This window comes from Pagrus major, chromosome 16 (genome assembly GCF_040436345.1).
Source record: "Pagrus major chromosome 16, Pma_NU_1.0".
Classification (NCBI taxonomy): domain Eukaryota; kingdom Metazoa; phylum Chordata; class Actinopteri; order Spariformes; family Sparidae; genus Pagrus; species Pagrus major.
In genome coordinates this window covers 19,292,245-19,307,970 of record NC_133230.1, presented here as the reverse complement: position 1 = coordinate 19,307,970, position 15,726 = coordinate 19,292,245, and the positions used below count along the sequence as shown (strand labels likewise).

Genomic DNA, 15,726 nt, shown 5'->3' with positions numbered 1-15,726 from the left:
TCACTGGTATTAAATAGTTTATATTGGAATTAGAGAGTAAATTCTGTGTGTGTACGTTTTGCTGCATAATTGTGTGAATTCAAATGTCTTCACTAAAAAGCAAAACTTACAAAACATTTTAATTTCATTCTAAATCTAAGAAATACCTTCATATTATTTCTCGTTTTCCTGTTTATATCCTAAATATACTCAACTTGTTCCACTTTAATTTAAAACATTCATTCTTACATACAAGATTCCTTTAAGCCCGCCTCCCTTCAGGAGTTTTGACCACAACACTAAAGCCCCCATACATACATGTATAATTCCCCAGAAAATAAAGAAACCAAAACCTGTGTATGACATGAAGGTAGAGGTGGAAAATGATACTGGAAAACTATTAACATCTTAAAGCCCAGTTCCAGGTCATTACTAAACCTTTCACACCTATGGCTCTCCAATCTCGCCCTTTTATCCGGCACCATAATGAGATTCGAAACCCTCCTGCCTCGGATTGTCTTGCAAAGTGTGCACACACTCATACACATGCGAGCCAGTTTCTCTCCAGCCAGGGAAGAGTTAATGATTCTACACCTGTCCTATCAGACACCTGTCTCAGTCCTCTCAGCCAATCAGAGAAGAGAGGGAATCTTGGCTGCAATGAAATAAATCTGGGCCCCGTTCAAGAGAGGATCACAACACTTGACTCATCTGTGTGTCACTGCTCTCCTCTGCTACACTGACACACACACACACAGAGAAGGAAACACGTACAAACAGGAGAAGAAGCTAACATTAAAGGAACTATTCCTGCTGACTTGGATTGGAGACATGACCAAAGAGACTGAGTAAGTTTATGAGTTGTTTTTTATATTATTTGGGCTTTGTATATGTGGATTTTTTCTCCAAAGTGTGCTTTTGTCCACAAGACACACACATTTTGGTTTGGATTTTGTGTAATTCGGTAAGAAGTTGTTGTTAGATTCCAGTCTTTGGGACAGAAACCTCCCTTTTTCCTACTTGCAATGAGACCCCCATGTGAAATCTCCCTGTTTTAAGAAAGGGGTGTTTTGCAGAGGAAATTGATATGGATAGTTTTAACACACACACACACATTTGGGTCTATGGGTCTGTTTCGGCTTGTGTTGTCACTAACCTAGGGGCCACAGAGCACAAAAGGAGCCCGGGAAATAAGAATCTCCTCTCGAGGTGTTGGACAGAGACAGAGGGCAAAGACAGCATGTAATGCATTGAATTACATAATGGCGAAACCCTAGACACGAGCCCCCCCTTTGTGTTTGTGTAAAAACGTCTGCACTCGGCTGGTTTTAGGGGGGAATTGGAGGGTAACTAATGGGTGGTGTTTGCTGAGGCTGCTGCGTATGACAGGCAGAGACAGGTGCATCTCAGAGCAGGTGTATGAGTTTTGTTTGAGTTTCTTTAAAGTAGCTAAATATCAAGTAAACAGGCTGTAATCTGGCGTCAAAATAAAAGTTCAAATGTACAGAGCTACATGCTCAAAAACAGCATTTTATAGCTCTCCAGGCGCTGTGTGAGAATAACCCAATATTCTCTCATTAATCCCTGCGAGAAATCACTTCATTTCGCCGTTAGCTTTGGTTCTGCTGTGGTTGTGAACACATGTGATCTTTCTCCTCCTGTCAGCACATTTAATGAGATGTTTAACCACAGTAAACTGCTGCTATTTGTTCATTAGCTACCACAGACAAACTCCAAAGGGGGCTTATCCTGGTAGGCGGGATATTTACAGTCACTGCGAGTCTCTCCAAACAAATCCAATCCTCAGAATCCCAGGCTTTATTTCTTTTTCACAAGTGATACGGAAACTATTGACTGACTGGTTGTGGGTTTTCTTGTAATCTCTTTCGAGATCTGTGCAAATAAGAGGGTTTATCCAGCATTGAAGATGCACGGGAAGTTGTGGGGGGTGTATTAGTGGGTGGCCCTTGGCTTTTTAAACCTTTTTTGACACCGCTGCTTCTGAGGGATATTAGTCAGCTCTGTGGTTTTGCAATCGAAACCCTTCATGCTCAGGGGCAAGTATGTGCAGTGTCCTGAGGCTCGGGTACAGCTGTTACACTCACACTGTCAAACCCGGTGCGTCAAAAATGCAAGTTTACATTTAGTTCACTTTTGGTCCACGGCACACTTTTCTTTTGTGTACATTTTCATTGTATCTAATCAGTCACTGTCAACTCTTTGCTCCCTTCTGTAGGACTCTGGGACTGGTCTTTCAGAGCGAGAACTTCAACTATAACCGTTACACTAACCACATCATGGACCCCTGGTCCTACCTGGAGAGCAGCGTACCTGAGCAGAACCACTCCAAACCCAGACTCCACCCAGGAGACGACCTGGCAGCCATAACCATGCTTTATGAGCAGTGCAAGGTAGATAATCAGCAATAAACAAGACACAAGGATTTATTCTAACTTTCTCAATCTGATGACGATTTTACAATTTGTTTTATTTTTATTTTTGCAGAACCAGAAAGAGCAGAAGACTTCTGCATGCAACCGCGCTGGAAACATGTGCAAAACAGAGAGGTAAGCAAAATCCTCAAAAAAGTGTCAAAACTAAATTCCCATTTGTACGAACAATTTTGAGAGCTTGCATGATTAAGACGTTAAATACTGTGACATGATAAAATGTCTCAGAGAGAGTGTGAACACAAAAAGAGAAAGGCAGGGGTCATAAACAGGTGAGTGGGTAATCCTCAAGTCAAACATAGTCAGAGGGATTTATTGTCTACTCCTCCAGACCTTCCATCCATCTATCCTCTCTCCATCATCATCTCTGCCTCACTTAAAGAGTTTCCCAACAGGCAGAGAGACGGTTGTTTTTTTTTTCTCCCTCTGTCCTCACTGCTGGGTGAGAAATGGCCATTGTTGGGGCGCAGTTTGTCCCCTCAAACATTTTCAACAGAGAAACTCAAACACAGAGAAGAAAAAAAGCTGGATTAAGGGACAAATAGTTCCCACCCACACTCGAACCGTGTCTTTCTGCGGGTTCACCTTGCAGTAGCTGTGTGTGCTTAGACACAAGAAGGGCTTTTGCTTCGTGTTTGCACAGGCCGTCTGCAGGCTTCTGTAAGACACAATACAGTTAGTCACTTAAAGCCTGTTTGTTTCCTGGATCTCTTTGTACCGAGTCATGCTGACCTGAAAGAAGTAGCTTTCCTGTTGTAATTAATCAGCTACTTCCTCTTTTCTCCTCAACCCTCCAGGACACCAACCAGCACCAATGAGTTTGCGTCACTGGAGACGTCCGCCAGCGTCATGAAGATCCTCTCTGAGAATGTTCCCTTGAGCCATTCCCAAGAGGTTTTGGGATCCAAGCATAACACCTCCCTGCCAATCTCTGTCCCCACCACCTCCGACACCTACGCCACCCTTACAAGCGTCGTAGCTGACACTTATGACAAGCAGGAGCTCAACATCATCTTTGACTCCCTGCTCCAGAAGTGGCCAGAACCCGGCGCTTTCCCTGATCACAACACGGAGGTTAGTGTACTTGAAAGCTGAGCCCTGGTTCCTCTTCTATTTTACATCTCCATCCTTTACATCTTCCTTTATTGACAAATGTCCATTTGCGTTTTTCTTTCAGACTCTTCCCTACAGCGACCCCTTCCCCGAGGACCACTCCAGCCCGGTCTACTCCGGCTCCTACGCCAGCTCCCCACCAGAGAGACTCAGGAACGAGTTCCAGTTTTCCCTGGGAGCTCCCCTGGCTTCTCCTTACAAGTCCAATGAGCTGCCCATGGTCTACCTGAACAAGGGCCAGTTTTACCCCATCACTCTCCATGGACTGGACAACAACGCCTGCCTCAGTGCCACCAAAGTCAAGGTGAGTCATGAGAGACATCATCAGGAAAGCACGAAAGTTCTTGTTTTGTTTTTGTTGTGTGTTGGTTACATAAAAATATGATGACTATTGTTTCAAACTCCATCCTTCCCTTCAGGCTTTTTTCACGGCTTCATGAATACATAAATTCCTTGCGTGCCACCAAGCCAACCCTTCCCAAATATCTGTCCCTCCCTTATAGCCAGCTCCTTGGTGACTAATTCCTTGCTGACACCCCGCATACTGTGCCGCTACCATTAAAATGACAGTGTCCTGCCCTGTATAACTTATTCCTACTGTGGTTTAATGAGGCCAGAGTGCAGCTCAGCTCCGTTTGTCTCATCTGACACAAGCAGGGTGGGGAAAAAAAAAAAGAAAAAAGAGGAGAGGACAAGGAGGGTGTGTGGTTTTAAAACATATGTGACAACCCTTTTCTTTGTCAAGTAAATCAGGGGAAGAATACACACAAACACACACCCGCTCACTGCAAATAACTGGTGACAATGTGAGGAGAAAGGGTGGATTTGGAGTGATAAATGAAACCCGATGGTTCTCTTGAAGCATAGGGAACATTCAGCCTGACAAACGTCCCTAAATCTTTTCTCTCACCTTTCTTCTCCGCTCCAGACCGTAGTGATGGCTGTGTTTGAGAATGACAAGAGCCCAGAAATGCAGCTCCGCTTCTGGAATCACTGGCATGCGCGCCAGCCAACTGTCAAGCAGAGGGTCATTGACATCGGTATGTTCTTCATAAATGAAAATACACACGCAAGGTTCCTGTGTACCTGCACCCAACACCGACGGCATAACAGTGAAGGATTTTATTTCATTCAAAAAAAGATTAAAAATGTTCTTTCCTTCCTTTCATAGCTGACTACAAAGAAGTGTTCAGCGGCATCAGTGACATTGAAGAAGTGGCCTTCAACGCTCTCTCCTTTGTGTGGAACCCCAGCGAAGAGGCCAAGGTAAACACACGTTATTATAAAACAAGAATCATATTTTTTTTTTATGTAACGATGTCTCTGTAAGGCCAGTTCTCTGAAGAGGGAAGAAAGGGAGGACAACAGGTGGAAGATTTAGAAGAAAAAAGAGGAGAGGTAGAGAATGGAGGTGAAGAGGGAGAAGGAGTGGCTGAGGAGGGAGGGGGAGGAATCCCAGAAATGTGTTTGGCCCCGAGGCTCCTGTCACCACAGCAGGCGAGAGAGCGGCGGCGGCTTATTCGAGCCGCTCTGTGGCCCGAAGGCGCCGAGGTGGGGCCGCCAAACCTGCTGCAGGTGGAGCGAAGCAGGAAGAAGGGAGATTGTGATAAGAAAATGTGAGGATAGAGAAGTTAAAACAGAAGGAAGACAGACTCTCTTTTTCACAGCTTTTAGGGTTAAACATGCAATCATGGTGTGAATGCCTCCAACTTCTCCCTTTGTTTTCAATGGCATCTCTCAGACCCCATAATATCTCTTCACATGTACAAACGCATGATGCCTGCATGATTAATTTAAAATCCCTGCTCCTGTTCCTCTACAGGTGTACATTGGCATCAACTCCCTGAGCACGGACTTCTCCTCTCAGAAGGGAGTGAAAGGCCTGCCTCTCAACATCCAGATCGACACTTATGACTTCAGCTCGGGAACCAACCAGCTCATACACAGAGCTGCATGCCAGGTCAAGATTTTCTGTGATAAGGTATGTTTCACCTCATTCCCACACAGAAACAAAAAAAATCTGATATTTGTGTTTGAATCATGACTGTAACCCTGCGATCTTGTGTCCTCAGGGTGCAGAGAGGAAGATGCGTGATGAGGAGAGGAAGAGAAGCAAAAGGAGGGGAAAGAATGATGCTGGCAGTAAGTGTTACCTTAAAGATTTCATCCTCTGTTCAGCATTACAGCCTCCAAAGACTATGTGTAAAGTGTATTCTGACATTCCTGCTTTTGTTTTCAGCCAACAAGTCCTTAGTGAGCAGCTCCATGGGCAGCGACAGCACCTTCTTCCAAACCCTGGATGACCACGCCACCCAGCCAGTTCTCTTCATCCCAGAAACACACCTCTCCAGCTTACAGCGCATTGTAAGCCCCTCTTTTTAATTATATTTTGTTCCTCGCCTCTTGTGTTGAGTGAATCATCTTCCCGACCCCTGAGTCCCTGCAGGCACGAGACAGGCAGGGAAAAAAAACTGTGGGAAAGTATGTAGTGGGATGGGGGGAGGATATAGTGTCAGCGAAGTTGAGGCGAAAGATCAGATGAGCTAATTTTGAGTCGAAACCAGGCACAGGTACAAGCCGCTGCGGATTAAGCTATGGGGGATCACGCACACACACACACACACACACACATACACACCTGGTCCAACAGATGCGCCACCCTCATCTTCTCCTTTACTCGCACACACTTGCAAAAACAGTGAGGTGAGAGTGCTGTTCAGACAGGCAAGTTTTCCCACACCGCCGAGTCTAGACTGACGTGTGAGAGGAAAAGCTTCCACAACTTCCATGACTTCTCACAGTAAAAGAAACTGATATTGTAGAATGACTAAATGATGCAAGGCCTCACAGCCTGCTCAGAAAACATCTGTGATTGGCCGGCACGATAAAGCCTATCAGCGTCTCGCCATCAGCATCCACGCTGACGTGGTTTTTGTTAGAGGTTATGGGAAATGCAGTCTCAGAGTGATGATAACATTCATTCTTGAAGGTATTGCGCAGACAGGCAATGGTGGGAAGAGGGGCATCGAGCAATGGAGTGGTGTGTAATCCGATTCTCTGTTTCTCTCTCTGTCTCTCCAGGTCACTCCCATGGACGAGAACGACAGGTAAGCGTAGATAATAAACACAACATTGAAATCCATCACAATTGTTTTTCTCTAAATAATCACATAGAGGCTGCTTTATACTAATGTGAATTTGTGTTTTGTTTTCTAAGGAGTTGTATGAAGAGATCGTATCAAGACAGAGACCAAAACAGCTCTCCGCCCAGCAAGCAAGCCCGCAAAGAAGACCCACAAAGAGGTACAACCCAACCCTAACCCTTTCAATAAAACGTCTAATGATCCAATGAGTTTTTTTAACTTTTATGCCTAATGTTTTATTCTTTTCTCGCCTTCCAATAGTTCTGCTGTACGTGAGGACTAGCGCTGAAGAAGTGTTTGACGCACTCATGCTCAGCACGCCGACTCTGTCAGGCCTACGAGATGCTGTAAGTAACACACTCTCTACGACTATCTGACCTGATTTCTGATGTGGAATCTCACACGTATCCGCGCTCACATAGCGTTAACTTTACTGTACCTTATCTCTCAAGCATATCACCTTTCTTTCATCACGCTAACCGTCATCTCATACTCCTCTCCTCCCTCAGGTTTCAGAAAAGTATGGCATGCAAAAAGACACCATCGGGAAAATCTACAAAAAATGCAAGAGAGGGTAAGTATCTTTTTGTTCCTCTGGTATTCCCTAATGTACTGCTATTAGACAACCAGCTTAGTTGGATTAAAAGAGTTCATCTGACGCATGAAATGCGCATAAATTCAGGGCTTAGCTCGTGTTGTTTTAATCTTTAAGGAAATTCATGTCGACAGACTGGGTAGGTAGGTTTATTTGGCTCTGTCTGCTGGAATGTGTTAATTGCAGCTCCTCCAAAAGAAAGACAGGTGACTGAGCGAGGATGAAAAGATTTCAAAAGTCCTGCAGATGCGTCATGCACCTATTGTTGTACGTTCTATTTTCTCATAATCGCATCACAACATCGGGAAGTTTTTCCGTAGTGGAAAAGATATCTGGTTTGATAAAGTGGAAGGCTAACTGGGTGAAGGTTGTCCAGCAAGTTTGGCATCTTTGTTTGAACCATCGCAGGTTATGTTTCTATCAGCAAAACATTAGGTCAGGCCAGATGAGTTCGTAAGAAGTACCCTGCCTTTTGCGTTTCATTTCCTCAAAGACATGAGGGAAAAAAAGGTTATACTTGAGTTTGTAAAGTCCTTTCTTGATGATACACAAAGATCACGTCATGCATCGACTGTATCTTACAGTCAAATTTATTATAATCTGAGTCGCTTTCAGAGGAGATATGATGGCAGACATTATTAAGACCTCTTTACAGAGACTCACAATCACCTTTGGGTGATTTTTTTTTTTTATTTTTTATTTTTTTTTTTTTTGCTGCTTGCCTGCAGCCATCACCTGAGGGGGAGCAGCTAAGCTAACAGGTTGGGTTACATTCTCCCCGCTGTTCCCTCCCTCCTCTTTTGGCTCTTGTCTTCAATCAGCCCTGTCCCTGCAGGCAGAATGCATGAACGTGGTGGTTAGTTCAGTCATTAAAAGCCTTAAAGACTTAAAGGTTAGTGTTGGTGTCAGGGAAGAAGAGGAGGAGAGTGACCTGATTTACTACCCCTCCTGATGCAAGAGATACGCTGTTTTTTTTCCACCAAGAAGCAGATGACACGTTGTGTTTGAACCCACATAAGAAATCTCATGACCTGTCGCTTATGTCACACACGAGTGAAAAAGCAGAACACGTTTAAGAGCCAATTTGTGCATCCTAGTTTTGAAGATTAATCAGTTATTTTTATTCAAAAATAACATCTTATTTGGCCCAGTTTCAGTTCTGATCACCGGGGTAACCTTTTGCTTTCGCCCTTCTGTTTTCTGCAGGATTTTCGTCAACATGGACGACAACATCATCGAACACTACACCAACCAGTCAGCCTTCCTCATTGAGATGTCCGAGGTCGCCGCCGGTCAGTTCCAGGTCACTCTCGTTGAAGTATGAGGGCCAGCTTCCACTTGAAGGATGTAAGAAATTACAACTGCCAGTTTTAACCATCTCTCGAAGCACTGCCCAATCACTGATAATATAAGCTGTGGACTGCCGACACCAGTAAGAGAACCGGACTGAAGAGACCTTCGAAAAAGTCAAACCGTTTCTCTGTTTTGTTTTTTTTTTGTTTTTTTTTTTGTAAATACCACTCACCCCTGTTCTTATGATTTTTTTATTTGAATTTAATATTAAGAGCAATTATGAACAGCCTGTGTGTACATATATATAATGTAAATAGATTTTAATATGACAGTGTTTTATGAACTAGCCAGGTGCGTGTTGCGACCCATTTTTCACGAATTGCTATGTATTTCAATTGTATTTTTACAGAGCTCTGTACATGATGTGTGTGCAGTTTATTTTCAGCATTTTCAGAGGTTGCTATTCTCGCTGCTTTCAATGTACTCATCATTTCTCCCATGAGACTCGTTGGTGCGTTTATTCACCCACAACCTACTAATTTTCATTGCCATAAGTATCTTCTTTTAGGTTCCTTTTCAGTTTCATGACTAAAATGGCCCAACGCTGGGTTCAATTCACAACCAAAAAAGTCAGACATTTCCACCCGTAAAACCACACAAGAGTTAGTATTGGCCGTCATTTAGCCCAAAGCTGTGGACATTTCCTGACTGTATGTAACCCCCTAAAGCCATAGTATGCGTGTGTATGTGTGTGTGTGAAAAGTTGTAGGATTCTTTTCCCTTTTATCAATACGCATCATTTCAAAGCAAACATGTATCCCTGTAATATTTCATTATTATACCATGGCAATTCTGGTTGTATTAGCATATCTTGCCTCTTTTGTAACAAAAAATAAAGAAAATGCATAATAGGTTTTGTCTCTGTTTTTTTTTCTTTCATTTCCGCGCCTACAGATTGAAAAGAGAGCCATTGACAGCTCTGCCAGTAATTATCACTGGGTGTTGCAATTAGTCCTTGAGATGAAGTGCATATTGGAAAAAATGAAAATACAATTTGCTCTCTGTGCAGCTCAAGCAGAAGTATGAATCCCATCTGCATGAGAGAGCTTTGGACTCATTTTCTGTATTTTTGGTATGTATGGATGAATGTGTGTGTGTGTGTGTGTGTGTGTGTTAAAGGCAAAGATGGACAGTGTTTAGATGCTTTAATTAAATTAAAAAATGAAAAAGCATAATAGGTCTCTAAGTAAAAGCAAGAATCATGAGCAAAATGTACTTAAAGTAACTGTTATATTTGATGTTTTTGGATTATTTTACCATTGCATTCATGTTAAATTTGATTTATACTGCTGCAGATGTTTAAGGTTGAGCTCGTTTTAACTACTTTATATACTGTTGGGTAGTTTAAGCTACAGCAATGCATCATATTGTATGAGATCATCATATGTCAGTAGCCTCGCTGTCCTGTGAGAGCCACATATCTCGTAAAGGTCAACTTTATGCGCAACGTTATGTTATGCAACGTTTACCTTAAAATAGCAGCTTCGAAATCATTTTGATGATGCAGTGTCTTGTAACAGGGTGGACGGTGTCTCTGTCACAGCCACTCCGCAGCCCTATTGCTTGTTTCTGCACTATGTAACTTCAGCGAGAGGGTAGGATCACAGCATTACATGTTTACTTCAACACACAGCTTCTGACCTGGGATTCGTATTCACAACAGTGGAGTTGCACTCAGGAACTGTGGGGGGCGCCAAATCGCACAAAATGCCAATTTCTACATAATGTTGCTTTAAGAAGTAGGCACATTTTTTTTAACACATAAAGGGACACTTAATCAGTTATAATTTAAAAAAAATCACAATCAGCACATTTAATGATGGTTATCACTGGACAGAAAGGGAATGAAAAACGCTAACCACAGCTGTCAGACAAATGCAGTGAAGTAAAAAGTACAATATTTGTCCCTGAGAAGTAGTACAAGTACCTCAAATATCTACTTAAGTGCAGTACTTGAGTAAATGTACTAAGTTACATTCCATCACCGGTTAAAGAAAAAAACAAATCACAGTTTTTCTCTTTGTGCTCTCAAATGGGAAGCACACACGTATTGGCATATACAGAAAAGCTCACTGCCTTCCCCTATTTGGTGACACTGACAGAGAAAAGCAGGGAGGCACTCTGTCCTCGATATAACACAGACATCCTTCAGCAAGTCAAAGAGATAGGCACACACACAGAGAGGAGGCACCGAGGCAGGCAGACAAAAGAGAAGGGGACAGACACAAGGACAAACTAAGACGTGGAAAATTAAGAGGCAGAGACAGGTGAGGAGCCACTGCAGCGAGGACAGATGTGAAGGATAAGTGAGCAGGAATAATGAAGAGGTGGTTGCACCATCTGCTGCCAGAGAGCGTGAAACATGTTGTCGCCATTCAGATGAGAGCAGGGAGGCAGCCAGCGATCTGCAGTGAGATACCCACCACCCCTCCTGAATGGTAAGTGACTGTGTGTGTGTGACTGTGCATGTGTGAAGGAGTGTTTTTTTCCATATTAATAACCTACAGTATGTTCATCATTTTTCAATTCATGATCAGCCTCTTCCACGTTGTGCCTCTCTGCAGATGTCCCTCCTCTTGGCATCTCTACATCAAAACAAAACAAGCATTTGGAGATTACTGCATTTCAATCATCGCAGTAGCGGCCAGTGATCAAACAACATGACAGGTGCATGTTTGGCTATGATTATTGCCCAACAGGAACAGGTAATACCTGTGTCCAACAACATATGCTACCAAAACACCTTCAGTCTTTCTTTCTCTTTCCATGTCAACAAAGTCAAAACATTCTGGTTGCAGCAGGAAACATTGTCATATTTCTGATGCTGGCATATAATCTAAGTCTCCGGTGACACTTGACAACTGGTATGCATTTATGAAAACACATTCCATTTGCTTGGATCTCAGATTTCTAGTACATTTAATCCTTTAAACTATAGCCTAGTCTGGTATATTGCATTCTTATACATTCTGGTATTTTCCAGTAAATCTTTCTGACCATTCTTAGACTGATAGCTGCTGGATTGTATTTGATCCTTTCAAAATTATATTTCCAATCCCCCTCATAAAGGCGATTACTCCGTCCTCTCAAAGTAAATGTCACCAACCCTCCGGTGACATTTCCAGAGGTGACACATCTTACCTTTAATGAGGTACAATTAGTACAAAAATACATTTAATAATAGAGTGCATAGACAATGCAACAATATTTAGGCATGTGTGTAGCAACAGCAGGCAGTAACCACTTCCTTTATCATGCATTTAAATAGATTTAAAGTTTAAGCTTGGCCTGCAGATCATTACAGGACCAAGGACAATGATAGAAAGAGCCTCTGATCTGACAGATGGCACTTCGAATTGAAGCCATTTGTGTCACCTGACTGTTTTGCTATGAGAAAAACTAAGAGGTTATTTTAGAAATTTGCCTAAAATAATCTTGTAGATTAAGCTGCTTCTGTTGCCAAAATAGATTTGTTAATTGTACGTCTTTCCAATACATGACAATTATGTTTTAAGTTCAAAAAGGGTCAGATTGTTTCTTGTATTCAGATCCCAGTGGCCAAATAGTGTCCAATGTTCAACATGTTTTGATTATTTATTTATTTGATAAGAACAGAACAATGAAGTGCTATTATACAAAAATCCAAGATGAAGAAGAAGCCACCTCTCTATGGCCACATTTTTGGGGTTAGAAGAGAAATTACATTAGTAAGGCCATTTCTTTTTTTTTCAAAATAAAAGTTGAGTTTAGAAAAAAGAAATTGTACTGAGAAGTGTGTACATGATTGTAGTCACCAACATCTGTAATACCAAGGACTAAGAAAATGGAGCAAGGTGGCTTTTCCACATTAAGGAAGTCATCACATCATCACCAGTTGTGTGCGTGTTTGTTTGACAGAGATGTAGCCAACACTGACTGTGGCCACTTGTGTTTGTGTGCATGAGTCACACACGTCTTCAAGTTGTCTTGCCTCCGTCCCAGAGGGCACTCTTCCTCTCCTCCTCCGGGTGCTGAGACGCTGTTGATGCACTCGCTCTGCATTCAGACACTGCTGGCCTGACATAATTACTACCTCGACTCAATTCTTCCAAGGTCGCAGCCAGCCATCAATCGTCAGATGAAAACAGTAGCCAAAACAAGCACACACACGCACGTACGCACACACACACACACACACACACACACACACAAACAAAAGGACGCAGATGAACTCGGGTGTGCCAAGACAATCAGGACTTGTATAAAGAGGAGTCTAACTAGGTCTTGTGATAAAAGCCACACACACACACACACAAACACAAACACACACCCTGACACACTGAGGCTGGCCAAGTTATCGTATCCTAGCAACAGAGAGAGGCATCGACCATCAGCCAGTCCTTTCCTGTCCAGCGCTGGAGCAGTGGAGCCAGACCCTCCTTCTGCTTTCTCCGGCTGCTGGAGCTTTTGTCTCCCCTTCACACCTCTGTTGTCTCTCATTATCTTTACCCCCATCTCTCTCTCTCTCTCTCCATCACCTCCACCTGACGTGCACCACCGCTGCTGCACTCTAACTGAAGCTATCTCTTCCACTGAGACAGTCATGAAGCGTCTGCAGGTAGAAGAGAGAAGAGGTTCAATGAGGAGGTAATGGATTAACTTGTGTTTATTGAGGCGTTGAACTTTCATTGTTCTGATCATTGCACTGACTTTCTTTGCCTTTGCTGACAACTGAATTATCGTATCGTTCTGCCTTTTCAGAATAGATCCACTCTGCTCTGAGAGGTCCCACTACACCGGCATATGATAAAAACAAGCAGCATCCCTGCCTGGAGGAGGAGCAGCAGCAGCCACTGTTGTCTTTCTTTTGGAAAATACTCTCATTGAGGACAGGTACTGTGCAGCTGGTATGTTTTACTTTAGCGGAAAACTAAATAGTTCTATGTCTTGAGAGCTGAGAAAGAATCAGGTTTTGCACCACTTAAAATGCACACTCCAGCCTCCATGGTGATGGGGATCGTCTTTGCCCCCTTGGGATTGGTCCTGCTCTTCACCGCCGCCATCACCCCTCAGTGGAGAGAGGGACGGGCCCGTCTGGGCGTGGCAGGGCCGGGGTCACTCCTTCGGTCTGGAACGAAAGGTCAGGGGTCAGTGGAGGCTCTGCTCCTGCTGCGCTCGGATGGACTCTGGGAGAGCTGCCTGCAGGTGGAGCACTCAGAGCTGAAGCAGTGCTGGCCCGTGGCAGGTCCGTACCAAAGAGACCCGAGGGTTCGCCTGGCACAAGGTTTGATTCTGACCTCTTTGTTCCTGTGTGGCACCGGCATTGTTCTGGCGTGTATCGGGGTCCGCTGTTGGACAGATATACCTCTGAGAGGTGTGACAGCTACAGGTGGACTCCTGGTGGTGATGTCCGGGCTGCTGAGCCTGACTGCACTTAGCGTGTACACCCACAATCTTGGAAGACTGGGGATGGCAGACCCAAGTCAAGGGATCAACAACAGCAAGTTCCCCCACCTCAGCCTGCATCCGGCTGGCTCCCTCTACTTTGGATGGTTGGGTTCGTGTTTACAGGTGCTGGGAGGCGGCGCCCTACTGTTTAGCTTCAAACGACCAAGATGCCCCACCTGCCCCTCCTGCCCAGATCTCCCTGCCTGCCCTGCGTGTAGTTCATGTCCAGAGATAACCAACAAGCCAGACACGGGTGTTTATGAAGTCAGCTGTTAGAATGTGAAACACTTAAAGGAACAGCTCACCCAAAAATTAATATTTAGTCATTATTTACTTACTACGATGCTGATGGAGAGTTGGGTGAAGTTTCTTGCTGCACAAAACATTTTTGGAGCTTTGCAGCAAAACAGCGGTGAAGCATTCTCCTAAACAACTGAAGAAGATGGGGTCTTGTTATAAAAAGTAAAAAAAAAACTACAGAAAAAAAACTACAGAAAAAAAACGTAAAATGTAATAAGACGAGTCCATGGAAGCCAGGAGATCCCAAATTGATTTGAAAAGACGTTATTTACACCCTTAACACTTGGTCAAGGTCTTGCACCCACATCAGACAGTGTGTGGGCTTACCTTTTTTAGCTCAGCTGCTATAGATTTCTGCATAAAAAAAGGGTGTAAATATCATCTTTTCTAATCAATTTGGGATCTAAAGGCTTCTGAGACTGTAAGGAGTCATTTCATTTTTTTTTTAGTTTTTTTGCTTTTTATAGGGGCAATATGTCAGAGGTTGATTTGAAAACGTTCAAAAAATGTACTTAAATTATGAATGTGAATAAATAGCAGTTTTGAGTAGATAATGACTTTCAATTTTGGGTGAACTGTTCCTTTAAAGACAGACATGCACTTCTTAAAAGTCACCTCCAGCTCATCGGCCAATCAATCTGCCAACCAATGAAATGAGTCAAATCCTAAATGAATGTGAACCACAGGACATTGCCACAAGCTGATAAATGGACTTTAACGTCAGGTTTGAGCATGATGGATGTAATTTCCTCTTGACACAGACCGAAACGTAATGCCGGGGGTGTAGAACGCACAGTGATGAATCATCAGAGTTAATAGATTGTTAGAGATGCATTAAGACCATCGTGGTTGAAAAGAGCTCAAGTTCCCGCTGCCTTTAACTGCAACATGTAGTGAAACATGACTCTGTCTGTGCTGCCTTTCACGTTGTAGCCATGCCTTTGTACTGTTAGCAAGAAACGTTTTTCTTTTGTGTGTCCGAACAAAACTGTGAAATGTAAAATACTTGTGATAAACGTTAGGGATTTAAATGTGGTTGGTCAAGCTTGTTTTAGATTGTGTAAAATTTGGATTTCACCTGTATTTTCTAAGTTTACTCTCAGTCACCGTAAGCAATGAACAATTGAAGAGGTCAGTTTACTTTTGACATAAATAATCTGACAGTTTCTGAGCTTGTCAGAGTAAATCTTTGTATCATACCTTCACTGAAGAGCCTTCATCTAATGAATGTGATAATCGTGACCTGATAACAGGAACAATGAGGAGGAAACGGGTGTCTGAGAAGGAGGATGTACAACAGGGTGTTGTTTGTTCTTTGTTCTTTGTAAATTACTTCTTGGCGTTGACTTGTTATAGTGTGTTTGTA

At 43.2% G+C, this 15,726-nt stretch overlaps 2 protein-coding genes across 2 annotated transcripts; both read left to right on the top strand.

The window, feature by feature from the left end:
• The first annotated feature begins 696 nt into the window (after positions 1-696).
• Positions 697-9,484, top strand: grhl3 (grainyhead-like transcription factor 3). Its single transcript, XM_073484105.1, has 15 exons — positions 697-827; positions 2,216-2,390; positions 2,485-2,546; positions 3,227-3,503; positions 3,607-3,846; positions 4,471-4,582; positions 4,714-4,808; positions 5,365-5,523; positions 5,615-5,684; positions 5,782-5,906; positions 6,624-6,649; positions 6,760-6,845; positions 6,947-7,032; positions 7,195-7,259; positions 8,487-9,484. The coding sequence occupies exons 1-15, from the start codon at positions 811-813 to the stop codon at positions 8,602-8,604; spliced, it is 1,713 nt and encodes a 570-aa protein (XP_073340206.1). The 5' UTR covers positions 697-810; the 3' UTR covers positions 8,605-9,484.
• Positions 9,485-13,598: 4,114 nt separating this feature from the next.
• cldn23l (claudin 23-like) lies at positions 13,599-14,336 on the top strand. Its single transcript, XM_073482823.1, has one exon. The coding sequence runs from the start codon at positions 13,599-13,601 to the stop codon at positions 14,334-14,336; it is 738 nt and encodes a 245-aa protein (XP_073338924.1).
• The last annotated feature ends 1,390 nt before the right edge of the window (positions 14,337-15,726 follow it).